At 35.7% G+C, this 18,201-nt stretch overlaps 2 protein-coding genes, 2 long non-coding RNA genes and 1 pseudogene across 9 annotated transcripts; 1 reads left to right on the plus strand and 4 right to left on the minus strand.

Moving 5' to 3' along the window:
• The first annotated feature begins 808 nt into the window (after positions 1 to 808).
• On the plus strand, positions 809 to 10,202 carry LOC126610522 (protein GET1-like). Of its 6 annotated transcripts, none has more exons than XR_007618568.1 (8): positions 809 to 1,019; positions 1,166 to 1,245; positions 1,434 to 1,504; positions 2,105 to 2,175; positions 2,260 to 2,363; positions 2,481 to 2,530; positions 2,835 to 2,999; positions 3,068 to 3,156. XR_007618568.1 is itself a non-coding variant. In XM_050278624.1 (7 exons), the coding sequence occupies exons 1-7, from the start codon at positions 903 to 905 to the stop codon at positions 2,873 to 2,875; spliced, it is 534 nt and encodes a 177-aa protein (XP_050134581.1). In that variant the 5' UTR covers positions 809 to 902; the 3' UTR covers positions 2,876 to 3,156. The 6 variants fall into 6 exon arrangements, 3 of the variants coding, with proteins under 3 accessions (XP_050134581.1, XP_050134569.1, XP_050134563.1); XR_007618569.1 differs by having other exon boundaries at positions 2,835 to 2,960; positions 3,025 to 3,156; XR_007618566.1 differs by having other exon boundaries at positions 811 to 1,019; positions 2,282 to 2,363; positions 2,835 to 2,960; positions 3,025 to 3,156.
• On the minus strand, positions 4,368 to 6,961 carry LOC126587303 (ankyrin repeat-containing protein NPR4-like; annotated as a pseudogene).
• On the minus strand, positions 8,662 to 9,424 carry LOC126610565 (uncharacterized). The gene is made up of 3 exons (XR_007618575.1): positions 9,333 to 9,424; positions 9,098 to 9,232; positions 8,662 to 8,964 (listed from the first exon to the last, which is right to left on the minus strand). It is a non-coding gene; the product is annotated as an uncharacterized LOC126610565 (long non-coding RNA).
• Positions 10,024 to 10,301, minus strand: LOC126610570 (uncharacterized). Its single transcript, XR_007618576.1, has 2 exons — positions 10,217 to 10,301; positions 10,024 to 10,161 (listed from the first exon to the last, which is right to left on the minus strand). It is a non-coding gene; the product is annotated as an uncharacterized LOC126610570 (long non-coding RNA).
• A 63-nt stretch (positions 10,302 to 10,364) lies between these two features.
• Positions 10,365 to 14,459, minus strand: LOC126610554 (ankyrin repeat-containing protein At5g02620-like). The gene is made up of 4 exons (XM_050278654.1): positions 13,633 to 14,459; positions 13,517 to 13,591; positions 11,757 to 12,292; positions 10,365 to 11,411 (listed from the first exon to the last, which is right to left on the minus strand). The coding sequence occupies exons 1-4, from the start codon at positions 14,342 to 14,344 to the stop codon at positions 10,719 to 10,721; spliced, it is 2,016 nt and encodes a 671-aa protein (XP_050134611.1). The 5' UTR covers positions 14,345 to 14,459; the 3' UTR covers positions 10,365 to 10,718.
• Positions 14,460 to 18,201: the final 3,742 nt, after the last annotated feature.

Genomic DNA, 18,201 nt, shown 5'->3' on the forward strand with positions numbered 1-18,201 from the left:
TGTCATTTACATTTTATGCAGATTCACGGTCGGATTTACGTTGTACCAAGACCATCCGGTTTTGTGCATCAACAAATTATATTATGATACTTGGTGTATCGGATCATTCTCTTGACAAACTAAAATATTTCTTGGTAAAATCATTACATCATTACATTTTCATTCCTATATTTATTTATTTTTTATGTCGTGTATTTTCTATTACATCAAACTTGACATGGAAGCGTATTCAATTTTAGGGATTTTGATAGATTTATGACTTTATGTAATTTGATGAAGTTTTTATTCGTTTATGGATATTTTACGTTAAGTGTGATTAAAATCCCTCAATACTTGAGTTGTGAGATTGTGGAAAGCTTAAAATCTAATAATGAAGTATTTCTAATTCCTTTGAAATGCATTTTTTCAGTAATCATATATTTAGACTAATGGACGAGAAAATAAAATAGTTGCGAATTCATCATTCTCGATAGGAAGATCTCTTACTTATAAATGAAAAGGAAATCAATATATCATCGTACTAAATCTTTCTAAAATCATTGAAATCAATTAACGACAAAATATATCTAGAATTATAGAGAAATTTTTTAAATGGATTTTTGTGAAAAAAGTTTAGGAGAAGGGAATTCTACCCCATCTTAGGGGAGTACATATCACAAATCTCTTTGAGAACATACAATAACTAAAAACTCGTTATTTATAAGATTCGGCCTAACTTGGGCTTGTTTAATTAGGCCATTGTCAAACAACTTAGGCCCAACAGGCCCAATTAAATCGGGGTTACCCAGTGGAGTTTTAGATTTGGGTCTATAGCAACTGACCCTGTTGCAGAGAAGCATAGAAAATCCAAAACGAAGGAGGAGGTGGTGTCTCGTACTGATCGAGCAAGGAAGCAATCAGACATGGGAGAGGTAATAGAAACCCTACCGGCGTACCGGAGCTCCTTCGCAGCTCCAATTGTATTCATCGTCGTCGTCGCTTTCCAATTCCTCTCTAGGTGGCTGGAACAGTTAAAGAAGGTAATTTCCTCGACTATTTTTAACTTGCATTCAAACAATTTAATCCTAATTTTTGTGCGAAATTAAGCTCTTAATCTTTTATTTATGCTTTAATTGCATTTATCTGAAATTAAAATTTGAATTTGGGTGATTTGTTTTGTTGGCAGGGAGGAGTTAAGAATGCTACGGCAACCCGATTGCGTGGAGAAATTAAAGACCTCCTGAAGGAGGCAAGCTCCTTGTCCCAGTGAGTGATTTTTTATTATTTAATCATATTTTTCTCCAATTTATCAAATGGAATTTTATTTATTTATTCAGTTTTTGGATTTTCAGCATTGTTTTGATGCTTGCAGCTTCAAATTCTTAGCTTTATAGTATCAGGCGTTAGTTTGGATTATTTGCAGTTGCATGATCTTTGTTTCTGCCTGAATCCAGGCCGTCGACATTTGCGCAAGCTGCGAAACTTCGGAGGATGGCAGCTGCTAAGGAGAAAGAACTTGCAAATTGTTAGTTTGCAACTCCAGCCCTTGGATTATTGGTTTATGTTGATCATATGTATAATTATATACAGGCATTCCTAAAACACGTATACTACGTATATATGATTGCAGAGAGTAATTATTTATGACATCCTTGGGCTTAAAGTTGTGTTTGTATAATAGCGTCCACGCATTTTATGAGTATGATGTTGTTAAGCAAAGTATTGAATGGCGAAGGCAGTTTAGGTAGCTGTTCAATGTCGTTAGCGTCTAGGTGTCCTGATACAAAAAATTTCATACAGAGAGATGAGTTTAATATAAGTTTAGTCTTGTCTCAATGCTGATTAGGTGAATCTATGACTTTGAAATTTAATTTCCCGTCTTTCTTCAGTCTGTCAGGTCCCTCTCTTCTGTTGTACCGCATATACCTTAATGTTTCTACACCCTCTTTTTCACGCTTTACCTTTCAAATTTTCCGTCGGTACTTGCAATTCTCTATTGTAAATGCCATACGATTTCAATGTACCTACTATAATCATTTTGTCTCGAACATTTTAATTTATTCCGATCATTACAATTTTGTATAGTTATTATGAGTTGATTCTAACAGTATTATGTGCCTTCCAGATCAAGAATTACACGGCAAGGAGACAAAACTTTCATATGATTTGTATCAGAGAATTTTGTTCATCTTAAAGGTAGTTCTCAGTATTTTGGATTTTTGAAATATTTATTAGCTTTCTTCGATAACAGGGAATTGCCTGAGCTAGGGTTCTTAATAGGTATACTTGGTTGTCCATTTAGGTCTTGACATATATTGTGCTGGTTTGCTGGTTTTGGAGGGTTCCTGTTGCCTCCATATCGCAACAACTTGTGCAACCCTTTGGTAACGTGTTCTCGATCCAAATTTATTTTTCAAGTCCCCTCTTTCCTATTGAGACAGTAAATCTATAACAATTGAATTGATAGAAGTTACTGATTACTATCTCTTGTTGCCCTGCAGGGAAGCTGATATCATGGAGGGCCGGAGGAGTTGTAAACGAAAATGTTATGGTAAATAAAGTTGGAATTACTTTTGATCGTTACTTATCATATATTAAAGGTGCCTTAACTAAATGATCTAAAGAATGCCAGTCTCTTATCACTTCTGTAAGAGAAGAGTATCTATATTTGCTGGCACTCTAATGTCTCGTCAATACTATGTACTGTCACTTTCGTGTTTAGACTGCCGATGTTTGCATATTACGTATCTCGGGTCAGAAAGAAAAGAGATGTGCATTGCTTAGTATGCGATATAGAGAAATCTTAAGTATGGTTTTGAGTATTGCTTCTGATTATTCTTGATTTGTTTTTGCAGGTAGGAATAATTCCTTGGTTGATATTATCTACCAGGGTTAGCAAGTTCGTATGTCGACTTGCCAAGTTCTAGAGTTTAAATTATTCGTGTCATTTCAAGTTTTTATTGTACCGATGGAAACATGATTTTGTTCTGACATTTACTCCACAATGTTTAGTCACGAACTTAAGATTGTTACCTACTCATTTAATTTGTACCAGTAGTGTGCATTACTCTTTCGGTTGTCTGTGAAATTGAGTTTGTCGTTGTAGTATGCAGAAAGCTCACCTCTTGTGAAAATACGATTCCTTGAATTTATACAGCATAAGGAAATTCCAGTAAATACGAACGGGTTCAGATCGTGGAAAAATGTTTCAGTGATCGGTTCTGGGCTCTGAGGTCATGATAATGTTTATGAATTTTGTGTTTAAATGATTCTTGTTCTTGGAGCTGTGAATGACACGGGATGGAATGAGGAATTTTCAGAACGGTCACGGCTAAAGGTTTGTGCAAATGCAGCAGCTCTTACATCACAATACATATACATATACATATATATATATATATATATATATATATATATATATATATATATATATATATATGCACAGTGCGGAGTTAGGATTATATAACAATGGGGTCATGATAAGTAAGTGTAAAATAAAGCATATTTTTGTTTATAGTTTGTCCACGTAGTAATATCGTATTTTTTGTTTATATGTAAAGCGCTAACAAAAAGTAAAAGAAAACATCAAGCACCACACATGGCAATAAGCCACGAATCAAGAAGTCAATACATCCAGGAAATATGCAGTCAAGGGCAGAAGTGGAAATAAGAATACGAGTATTTTTTGGGTCAATTAATAAGAATTTGAGTTAAGCATATTGTAAGGGACAGAGGAAATCTGAATTAAGAAGAAGATGCACCACAAAAGAAGAAGATAGAGGAAAGAAAGAAGAAAATTGAAGCAGCAACAGCAGAGAGAAGACCGTTGAGAAACAAAAAGCTAACCTACAAACCATTTCTTTCCCAAACTGGTAGGGGTCAAGACAAAAAAACAAGAGGGAAAACATTGGGTTATTTGGGTCATGTGAGCTCAGGGTGCGTTTGGTACGTGGGACGGGACGGGACGGAACAGGACGAGGCGTTCCGTCCCGCGTTTGGTGCGCCAAAAATGGGTGGAACGGGCTGTTCCACGGGACAGATTTTGGGTGTTTTTGCGTCCCACCTCCTCCCCCTGGAACGGGTTTGTTCCACGTCTGTGGAACACAATGTTTTACCATTTTAAGACAAATATACCCCATGTCTTTTTCAAAAATTACACCTTCGTTCCGTCCCGTCCCGTTCCGTCCCGTCTGCGTACCAAACGCACCCTCAATGACCCCAGTGTGGCTCCGCTAGTGTGTGTGTGTATGTATATATTCCAAATTTTGGTACATTGTCAACTCACAAATTTATGATTTATCTACAGTGGAGCTAGAAGACAAAAAATTAAACAACTTCATTTGCAAATTTAATCTGGACAGTACACTTGTCACTTGATTACTACTAAATTTTAAATTTAGCAAGCCGTTAAATTAAAAAAAAAAAGAAAAAACCAAACAAAACAAACAAAAGTAAAATTGTTGCTGCTTCTGCTACTTCTGTGGCTTCGAATTCCAGTTACTTGGTCGACTGAGGCCTGTATGTTAGCTTCAAGCTTATCGATCTAAGAAAAAATTGAGTAACTAATCACCAATACAATGCCTAAATATAAATGGCGCAGGAAATGTGGGGACTTTAGTATTTTGCTTTCTAAAGAAAGAATGGAATGTGCAAAGAAATAGAAGAAAAAGCAGCCAAGCACAAGAGCTGCAAGGGCTAATCCTGGAGAATGACTGCCAAGTACTGCGTATGTGCCAGCAATGAATGCAATCACCATTGCAATCAAAGCCAACATTGTCAAAGTTACTACCATGTAAAACGTATCAGAGGTTTGGATCATGTGCTTTCGTTTTGTGTGAACGGAGGAATACAGGAGCACCAGGACAGAACAACTAGACATGGCCATGGCAAGTGTATTTGTTATAACAAATGCTTTGAACGCTGTGTTTCTTGATAGAATCGGGGAGCCCTGGTCCGATCCACTTTCGCTGTGGTAACCACCGGGCATGGTAAAACCCGCGGCGAAGGTTACTGTTGCTATAAGTGTAGCCACCACCAGTTGGGTTTCTTTTGCTTTCATTAAGCTTTCTCCAGTGTCTCTGCTACCTTGGTTTTCCTCAACTTCATTGCCATCATCGTTTTTGTTTTTAACTCTGTGACCTGGTCTACCATACCTGCTTTGCAACATTTTTTTGATATCTTCCTGCAAGACATAGAAGATTAGTGTAATCTTCAAGGACAAATCTAAGAATGACGTTTGGTACCATCCTTATTATTGGTCATGTAATTGTACGAATAAGTGATCCTTATTCAGACAGCTTTGGATTTTCTTCATGGACGGAGCCGGAAAGGTATTTTTAGTGGGTAACATAATAAAAGGTTTGTTTTTTGTAGTCCAGTCTATCGAGTAGTCCGACTTTTTAAACAATTTTACCATTTAATTTCTTAACGTCAATCTTCACCGTTTAATTTAGGACTGCTCAGTAGTCCCAGACGGTTGAAGAAAAATTGGATAATAACATAAAATAAAATATAAAAAAAATTTAGTGGTGATACATACCAGCTCAACTGCCTTGCTTATGTTGTCCTCATTAGCTAGAACGATGTCGAAAGCGTTTAAATTTTCCTTGTTGAACGACATTATATCAACTTTATCATCACGTACAAAATTATCCATCCCAAGGTTGGAATAATGAGCAAGGTGATGGAGAGGTGCATTGCCATTAGCATCCTTGGCATTTAAGAGGATGTTGCTAAGCCACAGATCCGTTAACACAAAATCAACTACGTCAACTTGATCGCCCTGTATGGCATAGTGAAGCACATTTTGACATTGGTTGTCGACCAGTTCACAACAAAAGAAGCTCTTTCATTATATCTAGATGACCTTTGAACGCTGCAAAGTGAAGAGCTGTCTGCCCATCATTATCAGCAACGTAGGCGGTAGATTTATCACATTCCAATAATTGCTTAACCATTGAAAAGTAACCAAAATTTGCAGCCATGTGAAGCGGAATGCGTCCTCGTTCATCTGCTGCTTTTGCCAGAGTTCTATCCGATTTTAGTAATGCTCTCGTCATTACTTATGTATAAAAAGAAAAAGAAAACACAAATAAATACTTCAAGACACATGTATTAATGAATCATGAAATGACAGATAAAAGGAATATTCTTTAACTATTTTCTATATACATTTACCTTCATCATTGCGGATAACTGCAGCGTGCAAAGCCGTTCTACCATTTGGGCCTTCATAAGTTGGATTTTTGCAACCTTCAAGTATTTGAAGACAATAATGAGTGTATCCCCTCTCAACAGCTAGGTAAAGAGGAGTCTCGCCGGCATCATTAGCAGAGTAGGAAAACTCAGGGTCTTCTTTGGTTAATATCTCCACCACCCCAAAGTAATTAAAGAGCACAGCTTCGTGCAGCGCTGTGTCCTTCTTATTGTTGGTTTTCCTGATGAGTTTTTGCTTCTGCAAGGCGGCATCATCTGATGAGATCGCACAGCCTTGCTCAAGGTCGCCTTGATAATAAGTTTTTGTAGCTAGGAGGAGAGCTCTAACTATACCAGCACGCCCATATCTTGCCGCAACGTGTAGGGCAGTATCATCACTCTCGTTTTGCTGCCATAGTAATGCTGGACACATTTTAAGGATACTGTCCACAGTGTTCGTTGACTTGAGTACCTCATCCTCAGATTCTTTGTACGTTGGGTGCCTATAGCATGCTGTACAGATATGAAGGACAGTGTTCTTGGTTGCAGTCAATATTTTGTCCAGATTCTTACCATGTCCCTCAAGGACATCGAGATTGCCTTGTTTTGCAGCGTTGAAAACATCAAGATCCATGCTACTTATTAGAACTGTACTATTGTTGCCTTTTAATTTTGCGCCTTCTTGGACGTCGGTCTGATCTGCTAGCTCGATCTGGTCACCGACATTGGTTGATGCTAACGGAGTAATAGGACTCTCTAACTGATTAGCCATACTGGAGGCATCCATGCTCCCCGCGCGGCGGGGTTGGGGTGGGGGGGGGGGGGGGGGGGTTGGGGGGAGGGGAGGGGGGGGGGTGTTGGGTGGGGGGGGAAGAGTGTTGCTGGAGGGAAGAAAGGGAAAATTACAAGAAGGCCAGTTCTGTTGACCAGTTCAAGCTGCAACCAGTTGGAAGTTCTGTTGAGAAAATTAGAGTACACAACTCTAATATAAATGTTGTAGAGACAAAATTAATAAACAAATTACTTGTATTACACTCACAAATATTACAACACACAACTCTCAAATACACAATTTTAAAGGCTATGACACTCTTATTTTTTAAAAGCAAACTCTAGATCACTTACACTCTTCACAAAGGCTACTCGCTAACAACACCACTCTTACTTCTTGAAGTGGAACCCACTTCTTGGTTCTTTGCTTTTTTTTTTCTTTTTTTCTTTTTTAATTTTTTTGCTCGCTTCTTTGCTTCTATTTTTTTTGTTCTTTGCTTGCTTCTTTTTTTTGGTTCTTTGCTTTGCTTCTTTTTTTCTTTTTTTTTGGTTCTTTGCTTGTTTCTGTTTTTGTTTCTTTGCTTGTTTCTTTTTCTGGTTCTTGTCTTGGTTGATTCAAATGGGGTGGATGCCTTCTCATTTCGTAGGCATGGATGAAACCTTGGATATGTCACCTGTACGATTTGAACTTATGACCTCTACTATCAAAGTGGAGCAACAAGGTGCCACCGAACGATCATTGACAATGAACGACTTTAGATTAAAAATCAAGTGCATCAAAGATAATGAGAGAAACTACATTCAACTAAAGAGGTTCAACAACAATAGAGCTTTATTCCACTAAGTGAGGTCAATTGTATAAATCCTAGAACTCCACTGGACTTGGTTTTGCACTAAGTCTTCCGTTAGCTCCAAGTATTCCATGTTTTTTCTTAGAGTCTCTATCCAAGTCTTCCTAGGTCTTTCTCTATCCATTTGCCCTGAGCCTTGCTCTCGTAATTGCATTTTCTAACCGTATCGTCACAACCTGAACCGTTCGAACCAGAGGGGATGAATCGGCTAAAGAGCTTTCGCCTTCGGAGAGCTCGAGCCAGAGGTTGTGGACGTTCTTGGTCCCGGCTTGACCCTCCAAGAGGCCAGAGAGTCGGAGAGAGTCGGAGAGCAATCGAGGCTTGAGCCACTAGTAGAGGGACTGTGGGGTGGGGAATTTCACATAGAGCAGCCGAAAACAAAGAATGCAAAAAATCCCAGGCCAAGTTAGCCTAAGAAATGCCAAAAGATCCTACAGCAGAACATACAAAAATAACTTGCTAAAAGGAACACAAATACAGGATCTAAAAAAAAAAAAAAAGTGGTGCAGAGACATTAATGGGATGAAATATAATTCCAACCATTGTTCTAAAAATCCCCGTCTAGCGCCGCCTAGGCGGTTGGCCGCCGCCCTGATTAATACCTAAGCGTTTGAAAATTAAGAAATGACACCCAGACCTATTGAAGCGCCCGCCTAGACACCTGTCTAGGTTGCGACTCACTTAGACAAAAAATAGATAACTTTCTTTTTGCATTTTATTTTTTCAATAAATTATAAGAGACTTGTTGAATACTTAAAGGAACACACATTATATACTTGTTCTCCATGATTCGGACATACATAAATGAGTGTAGTGAAGCAGAAATTAAGCTTGGTGCTGAAATAGTATTTCTCCAAGTGGCTTCCATCGTCCTTGGGAATTATGCACTCCATCTTAATCCAACACAACACACACAGAACAAAAAAAAAAAAAGTTCAAAACTCTGTCGAGAAAGGCATGGGAGATATCCGTGAAAGGCATATCATAGTTGGCTCATCAAGTTAACCATAAATGCTAAACATTTGAATTGGGACCATTGACTTCCCCTCAGAGGTTTTGAGGTGTAATTCATCATTGATTAATTAGTCTTTGGTAACTCACCAGGAGAAATCCACGTGGAGGACGTGCACCAAGTCGTATATACTTTGTCTGGATTCCGAAGAAATTCCTGACCAGAAAACATCGGCATAAATAAAAATGGAATAAAAATTCAGAAGACAGTAGGAAGCCTTTAGGATCCTCTGAAGACTCTGATGATTCGTTTGGTGATATCAAAGGAAAGAGAGGAGTATCCAACATACCACAATTTCTTCTAGCTCTGCTTTAGCCTCATCAACGCCAGCAACATCAGCAAAGGTTATTGCTTCCCCTTGTTCGGACGCTTAAGCACCAGCAGAGCCCCCAGATTTCCTGTTCCTAATCTGACCGGGTGTTTGCTGTACATAAGAGTGTACTCAATGAGAACCATAGAGCACATGTTTAACAGAACAAAAAGAAAGAGACAAAGGGTTGAAAGAAAAAAGCACTGGCTCGCACCTGAGTAAAGTTTACAGGGAACCTGTGGAGAAGCCCTGCGAGCACAGCAACATAAAACAAAGCTATCTGCAGGAAGCAAAGCCGAGTCAACTGGTTTTGGAGGGTTCCTGTTGCCTCCATATCGCGACAACTTGTGCAACCCTTTGGTAACGTGTTCCCGATCCAAATTTATTTTTCGAGTCCCCTCTTTCCTATTGAGATAGCAAATCTATAACAATTGAATTGATAGGACTTACTGATTACTATCTCTTGTTGCCCTGCAGGGAAGGTGAAATCATGGAGGGCCGGAGGAGTTGTAAACGAAAATGTTATGGTAAATAAAGTTGGAATTAGTTTTGATCGTTACTTGTCATATATTAAAGGTGCCTTAACTAAATGATCTAAAGAATGCCAGTTTCTTATCACTTCTGTAAGAGAAGAGTATCTATATTTGCTGGCACTCTAATGTCTCGTCAATACTATGTACTGTCACTTTCGTGTTTAGACTGCCGATGTTTGCATATTATGAATCTCAGGTCAGAAAGAAAAGAGATGTGCATTGCTTAGTATGCGATATAGAGAAATCTTAAGCATGGTTTTGAGTATTGCTTCTGATTCTTCTTGATTTGTTTTTGCAGGTAGGAATTATTCCTTGGTTGATATTATCTACCAGGGTTAGCAAGTTCGTATGTCGACTTGCCAAGTTCTAGAGTTTAAATTATTCGTGTCCTTTAAAGTTTTTATTGTACCGATGGAAACATGATTTTGTTCTCACATTTACTCCACAATGTTTAGTCATGAACTTAAGATTGTTACCTACTCATTTAATTTGAAGCAGTAGTGTGCATTACTCTTTCGGTTGTCTGTGAAATTGAGTTTATCGTTGTAGTACGCGGAAAGCTCACCTCTTGTGAAATACGATTCTTTGAATTTATATAGCATAAGGAAATTCCAGTAAATACGAACGGGTTCAGATCGTGGAAAAATGTTTCAGTGATCAGTTCTGGGCTCTGAGGTCATGATAATGTTTATGAATTTTGTGTTTAAATGATTCTTGTTCTTGGAGCTGTGAATTTATATATATATATATGTTCCAAATTTAGGTACATTGCACAAACTTCTCTACAATGGAGCTAGAAGACAAACAATTAACCAACTCCATTTGCAAATTTAATCTGGACAGAATCTGGACAGTACATTTATCACTTGATTACTACTAAACTTTAAAACTAGCAAGCCGTTAAATTAAAAAAAAAAAAAACAAAAAAAACAAAAACAAAAGTGAACTTGTTGCTGCTTCGAATTCCAGTTACCAGAAACGATTAGGCTCCAACAGCTACTTGGTCGGCTGAGGTCTGTAAGTTGGCTTCGAATTCCAGTTACCAGAAACGATTTAGGCTCCAACAGCTACTTGGTTGGCTGAGGCCTGAAAGTTAGCTTCAAGAGTATCGATCTAAACACCGCAATCATTGAGTTACCTATCAGCAATACAATGCCAATATATAGATGGCGCAGGAAATGCGGGGCCTTCAGTATTTTGCTTTCAATAGAAAGAATGGAATGTGCAAAGAAATAGAAGAAAAAGCAGCAAAGCACACAAGCTGCAAGGGCTAATCCTGGAGAATGACCGCCAAGTACTGCGTATGTGCCAGCAACGAATGCAATCACCATTGCAGTCAAAGCCAACATTGTCAAGGTTACTACCATGTAAAACGTATCAGAGGTTTGGATCATGTACTTTCTTTTTGTGTAAATGGAGGAATACATGAGCACCAGGACAGAACAACTAGACATGGCCATGGCTAGTGTATTTGTTATAACAAATGCTTTGAACGCTGTGTTTCTTGATAGAATCGGGGAACCCTGTTCCGATCCGCCTTCGCTGTGGTAACCACCTGGCATGGTAAAACCCGCTGCGAAGGTTACTGTTGCTATAAGTGTAGCCACCACCAGTTGGGTATCTTTTGCTTTCATTAAGCTTTCTCCAGTGTCTCTGCTACCTTGGTTTTCCTCCTCCACTTTATTGCCATCATTGTTGTGGCTTGTAACTCTGTGCCCTGGTCTACCATACCTGCTTTGCAAATTTTTTTTTATATTTTCCTGCAAGACATAGAAGAGTAATGTTATCTTCAAGGACAAATCTAAGGATGAAGTCTAGTACCATCCTTATTATTGGTCATGTAATTGTACGAATAAGTGATCCTTATTTAGACAGCTTTGGATTTTCTTCATGGACGGAGCCGAAAATGTATTTTTAGTGGATAACATAATAAAAGGTTTGGCTTTTGTAGTCCAGTCTATCGAATAATCCGACTTTTTAAACAATTTCACCATTCAATTTCTTAACGCCAATCTTCACCATTTGATTTAGGACTACTCAGTAATCCCAGACGATTAAAGAAAAATTGGATAATAACATAAAAGAAAATTAGAGGTGATACATACCAGCTCAACTGCCTTGCTTATGTTGTCCTCATTAGCTAGAATGATGTCGAAAGCGTTTACATTTTCCTTGTTGAACGACATTATATCAACTTTATCATCAAGTAATAAATTAACCATCCCAAGTCTGGGATAATGAGCAAGGTGATGGAGAGGTGCATTGCCATTTCCATCCTTGGCATTTAAGAGGATGTTGCTAAGCCACGGATCCGTTAACACAAAATAAACTACGCGATCTTGACCGCTCTTTATGGCATAGTGAAGCACATTCTGACATTTATTGTCGACCAGTTCACAACAATCAGGGCAATGAGTAAGAAGCTCTTTCATTATATCTAGATGGCCTTTGGACGCTGCAAAGTGAAGAGCTGTGCGCCCATCATTGTCAGCAACGTAGGCCGTAGATTTATCACATTCCAATAGTTGCCTAACCATTGAAAAGTAACCAAAATCTGCAGCCATGTGAAGCGGAATACATCCTAGTTCGTCTGCTGCTTTTGCCAGAGTTCTATCGGATTTTAGTAATGCTCTCGTCATTTCTTAAGTATAAAAAGAAAAAGAAAACATAAATATATACTTCAAGAAACATATGTATTAATGAATCATGAAATGAAAGATAAAATCAATTTTCTAAGGGAGACTATCTTTCAATGTTCTTTGACTGAAACCTTGTTGGTTATCAGTTTTAGATCGAAGTCCCTGATATTAATGTAGTAATGTATTTTTATGTAGGTTACTATATTTTTTAAATTAACATTTGATATTGGTAGTTATTTATATTAATGAGATTTTAAATAAAACCCATAATTTGTGGGATTAATAATATTAAAATATAAAGTATACTCTTAATATATTGTATATATAAACATGGTTACATTCTTAAAAACACAAAAACAAAGATATTAGGCTTAATAAATTTCTTCGATTGAACTTGACATGGATACATACATTCTCAAATCAACAAAAAAAAAAAAAACAAAATGTACCCATATAAGTTTTAAAATGGATTAGAAAAAAAAATTGAATGAATTTATATAAAGAAAAATGGGTACATTTTATATAAAAAATAGTACATTTTACATATAAAAATTAATATATTTAAGTATGAGTCCATTTAAGATTAAAAAAATTGAAAAATTATATGGATGAGTACATTTATGATTAAAAATTGAAATTCGTTGCAGTCCATTAAATTAGAAATTTGATCATGTAAATCCTATCATACCTGGGATATCCGTGAGATTCTATCATATCTCTTAGACCATATATTATCCTATTGGATAATGAATTTACATAAAACACTATTATAAATAAAGGCACAATAAGGTGAAATAATATACACCTCACAATTACACCTCTCTCTTTTTCTGTTTGTGCCGCCGCACCTCTCTCTTCCTTTTGTATTATTCAGTAAATTAGGTCTATAACAAAAATCTTTTTATAAAAAAACTAATAGGTAGAAACTTATTCTATTTTTTTTATCTTGGAATTGTATTGAATTAAAATTAATTATGAGTTTAATAAAGGTGTGAGTATTAAAACACTAAATCAATTACTAATTTTTATTTTAAAAAATTATATAACTAGACATGTAAATTTATTATTACATTAATACTAGGGACTTCGATTGAAATCTGAAAACTGAACATTAATAACTAGAAAATTAGTAACCATGGCCATCATTAGTAACTAGGGCCATCATTAGTAACTAGAAAATTAGTAACTAGGGCCATCATCAGTAACTATTTTCTGTATACATTTACCTTCGTCGTTGCGGATAACTGCAGCGTGCAAAGCCGTTCTACCATTTGGGCCTTCATAAGTTGGATTTTTGCAGCCTTCATAAGTTGATTTTTGCAACCTTCAAGTATTTGAAGACAATAAAGATCGTATCCCCTCTCGACAGCTAGGTAAAGAGGAGTCTCGCCGGCATCATTAGGAGAGTAGGAAAACTCAGGGTCTGCTTTGGTTAATATCTCCACCACACCAAAGTAATTAAAGTGGACAGCTTCGTGCAGCGCTGTGTCCTTCTTGTTGTTGGTTTTTCTGATGAGCTTTTGCTCCTGCAAGGCGGCATCTTCTGATGAGATCGCACAACCTTGCTCAAGGTCGCCTTGATAATAAGTTTTTGTAGCTAGGAGGAGAGCTCTAACTATACCAGCACGCCCATATCTTGCCGCAATGTGTAGGGCAGTATCACCACTCTCGTTCTGCTGCCATAGTAGTGCTGGACACATTTTAAGGATACCATCCACAGTGATCATTGACTTGAGTTCCGAATACTCATATTCCATGTACCTTGGGATCCTATAACATGCTGTAAAGATATGAAGGACTGTGTTCTGGGTTGCAGTCAATACTTTGTCCAGATTCTTGCCTTGTTCCTTAAGGACATCGAGATTGCCTTGTTTTGCAGCGTTGAAAACATCAGATTCCATGCTACTTATTAAAACTGTACTATTGTTGCCTTCTAATTTTGCAGCTTCTTGGACGTCGGTCTGATCTGCTTGCTCGATCTGGTCACCGACATCGATTAATGCTAACGGAATAATAGGAATCTCAGACTGATCAGCCAAATTGGAGGTATCCATGTTGAGGGGGTGAAGATGCAAGAGGGGAGAAAGGCAAAAATTACAAAAGGCCAGTTCTCTTGGCTAGTTCAAGCTGCAACTGGTGGAGGTTCATCCCTTTGGTCTTATTATATATTCCTATACAATTTTGTTGCATGTGAGGTTAGGTGCATGATTTCTACGTTTTTTGTTATTTTTAATTCTTGGATTCCCTAAACACGCGCTAACCTTTAAGGGCTATCAAAGTTGTTTAATAAACATAGTAAATTGCATAAAATGTATGTATTATCAAATGGTAAGCAAGTTGGCATTTCTTAATCTATAGTTGATGCGCATTATATGCAGACTGGAGATCAGGTGGTTGATATTATTTACGAGGCAATTGAAAAACGATTTTTGTACACTTATTTTCACAGCCTGATTTTAAATAGAATAGAACTAAGAGACAAATAAAAACATGAATGTAATTGAAGGTCCTTGTTTTATGAAAATGTTATTTAGCTGATTGGGGTCTTCGTTTTATGATTTATTAAAAGAAATTGACATAAAAGTACTTATAAAAAATTGAAGGCCTTTGTTTTATGCTAATGCTATTTAGGTGATTGAAGGTCTTTGTTTTATATGTCTATTAAAAGAAATTAACAAAAAGGTACTTATAAAATATTGAGGGTCTTTGTTTTATGAAAATGCTATTTAGCGATTGAATGTCTTTCTTTTATGTATTGTTGAAAAAAAAAGGACAAAAAAAGTACTAATAAAAAATTGAAGGTCCTTGTTTATGAAAATGCTATTTGGGGAATGGAGTCCTTTCTTTTATGTTTTGATAAAATAAGAAAAAATGACAAAAAAATTACTTACAAAAAATTGATGGTCTTTGTTTTACGAAAATGCTATTTAGGGATTGAAGGTCTTTCTTTTATGTTTTGTTAAAAAAAGGGCTTAATTTTAGTTACCCCCAAAACTCTATTTTGATCTCACTTTGCCCCCGTACTTAAAAGTCATGAAACTCAAAATTCATTAAAATGTCTGAAAGCGTTTTTGTTTAAATTGATTTGAGTTTCAAAAGCACTCTAAGTACTTTTTGGAAGAAGCACCAAATATGTGCTTCTTGCAGGAAGCACTTAAAGTGCTTTTCCACTTGGATTTTTACTAAGGATTAATTAGTATCAAAAATATTTTCACCAAAGGAGTTTTCAGTTATTTTAAAAGCACATCCAAACAAGCCCTTATAGGTTGCTTCCTAAAACATATATGGACCCAACACCCAATAAGGCTATGTCACATGTGCAATAAATTTGATCATACACTCAATTGTGTGACAACATTAAAAAATCAGAGAATATTGAGTTTTAAAAAATTGAAGAGATTAAAAAAATAAAAGGCAATGTGAAGTGAATTTTGAATTTTATGAAGACGACTTTCAAATTTTAGGAAGTAAACTATGATCAAAATCGAGTCTCAGGGGGCAAGGTGAAGCAAATTTTGAGTTTTAGAGGGCAAATTGATGAGTTTTGGGTTACAGAAAACAAAATAAGGTTAAAATCAAGTTTCAGGGGTGTAGCTAAAAACAGAAAGAAAAAAGTACTTTAAAAAATTGAAGGTCTTTGTTTGATGAAAATGCTATTTAGGGATTGAAAGTCTTGCTTTTATGTTTTGTTAAAAAAATGATAAAAAAGTAAGTTGCAGGTCTTTGTTTTATGAAAATGCTATTTAGAGATTGAAGGTCCTTCTTTATGTTTTGTTTTAAAAAAAGGACAAAAACGTAATAAAAAATTGAAGGTCTTTGTTTTATGAAAATACTTTTTAGGGATTGAAGGTCTTTCTTTTATGTTTTGTTAAAAAAAATGATAAAAAAGTACTTATAAAAAAGAGTAAATTGTAGCAATAGTCCCTTAACTTTAACTCAATTGGAGCAATGGTCCCTCACCTAAAAATTCATTACCATTGGTCCCTCAACTTTGATCCAACTAGAGAAATGGTCCCTCAACTTTAACCCAATTTGAGCACTAGTCCCTCAACTTTAATCTAATAGTAGCAATGATCATTCCAACATAACTCATTTTGACAAAATTCTGACGAAGTTGATGAAAAAGATCATAGCTACACATTTTGATGAGTTAAGAGACCCCAATTGTAGTAGCAATGGTCCTTCCAACATAACTCATTTTGATAAAATTTTGACGAAGTTGACAAAAGAACTATAGTTACACATTTTGATGAGTTTAGGGACCAATGGTAATGGATTTTTAGTTGAGAGACTATTGCTTCAATTTGATTAAAGTTGAGAAACTATTGCTACAATTTACTCTATAAAAAATTAAAGGTCTTTGTTTTATGAAAATGCTATTTAGCGATTGATAGTCCTTCTTTTATGTTTTGTTAAAAAAATTGACAAAACAGTACTTATAAAAAATTGAAGGTCTTTGTTTCAAGGAAATGCTATTTAGGGATTGAAGGTCTTTCTTTTATGTTTTGTTAGAAAAAAAAATGGACAAAAAAGTAATAAAAATTTGAAGGTCTTTGTTTTATGAAAATGCTATTTAGGGATTGAAAGTCTTTCTTTTATGTTTTGTTAAAAAATGGACAAAAAAAAAATTGAAGGTATTTGTTTTATGAAAATGCTATTTAGGGATTGAAAGTCTTTCTATTACATTTTGTTAAAAAAAATTGACAAACAGTACTTATAATTGTTTTATGGAAATGCTATTCGGAGATTGAAGGCCTTTCCTTTATGTTGGCTTTTTATATTAGCATCCCACAAAAATTTTGAATGCATTCCACATTAAAATTTAATATTAAATGACTTATTTACCATACTATACTGTATACAATGACAATTTTGACCTTATTAGATTTAAAAAAAAAATCTAAATACACAACAAATCACTTTTAACGTATTATTTATCTTCTTCAACTATCAAAATCCCTTCGATCCTTCATATTGTTGAACAAAACCTTAACCAATGAAACTACAAACATGTTGATTGAGAAATATTATTTTTGACGAATGAAACACGAAATCGATGTTTCAAAAGCTTCACATGAGGTAAGACTTTATATTTTTTTATTATTTTAGTGATTTTGACTACATGGATAATTATTTAATCTTGCTTTTGCAGTGTGATTCAAGCTTTTATGATCCTATTCATTTTTTAGGAATCACATGGATTACATGAAGAATTAAACATCTAAAATTACCACCAAATATTAAAAACTGACAATATGGGTTGATGGTGGAATTGAAAACAACCCACTTATGCTTTAAATCCCATATGACATTTTTTGTCCAAATTAAAAGCTTTATAAGATTCTAGAAATGTGGGGTGTATAGAAAATATGGGGTGCATGTAGAAAATATAAGTTGCATATTGAGAATGTGAGGTATGAGAGTATTATGGGGAAATATGTAGGGTGTATTAAGATAATTTTTCATTGAAAAAACAAATGTGGGGTGTATTAAGTATGTGAGGTTCATTCAACAATTTGTGGGGTGTTAATATAATAAGCCTTTATGTTTTGTTAAAAACTAAAAAAATTACAAATGGAATATACTTTTAATACTTCACTTTAAATTGAGACAACATTTTTTAAATATTTCAAAAACAAACAAAATTTTAATAAAGTTTAAAGTGACATCACGAACATTTTCTATGTTGATGTGTAAGTGACCAAATTGCCCTTCTATGCGTGACTGACTTTGTTATGTCTCTGTTCAATTTTGTTCCAGTTTCTTTCTCTCTTTTTTACATTTGATTCGAGGATCTGAGTTCATGTTTGATTGCGTTATGAAGGAAGGTATTCTGACTAAAACCCCTTTTCAAGCTGTTTTCCGGCCAAACCACGGAGAGTTAGTAGTAAAAAAAGGTACCATTCTCTTT

Source organism: Malus sylvestris, chromosome 2 (assembly GCF_916048215.2).
Source record: "Malus sylvestris chromosome 2, drMalSylv7.2, whole genome shotgun sequence".
Taxonomy (NCBI): Eukaryota; Viridiplantae; Streptophyta; class Magnoliopsida; order Rosales; family Rosaceae; genus Malus; species Malus sylvestris.

Bases quoted from the DNA above. Each gene is read 5' to 3' on its own strand.
- LOC126610522 (XM_050278612.1), top strand. From the start codon at position 903: ATGGGAGAGGTAATAGAAACCCTACCGGCGTACCGGAGCTCCTTCGCA. The intron at 1,020-1,165 runs GTAATTTCCTCG...TTTTGTTGGCAG, and splicing joins GGCTGGAACAGTTAAAGAAG to GGAGGAGTTAAGAATGCTAC. The intron at 2,531-9,949 runs GTAAATAAAGTT...TTGTTTTTGCAG, and splicing joins TTGTAAACGAAAATGTTATG to GTAGGAATTATTCCTTGGTT.
- LOC126610554 (XM_050278654.1), bottom strand. From the start codon at position 14,344: ATGGATACCTCCAATTTGGCTGATCAGTCTGAGATTCCTATTATTCCG. The intron at 13,592-13,632 runs GTCTTCAAATAC...CAACTTATGAAG, and splicing joins GAGGGGATACGATCTTTATT to GCTGCAAAAATCCAACTTAT. The intron at 12,293-13,516 runs GTAAATGTATAC...TTTATACTTAAG, and splicing joins AGTTATCCGCAACGACGAAG to AAATGACGAGAGCATTACTA.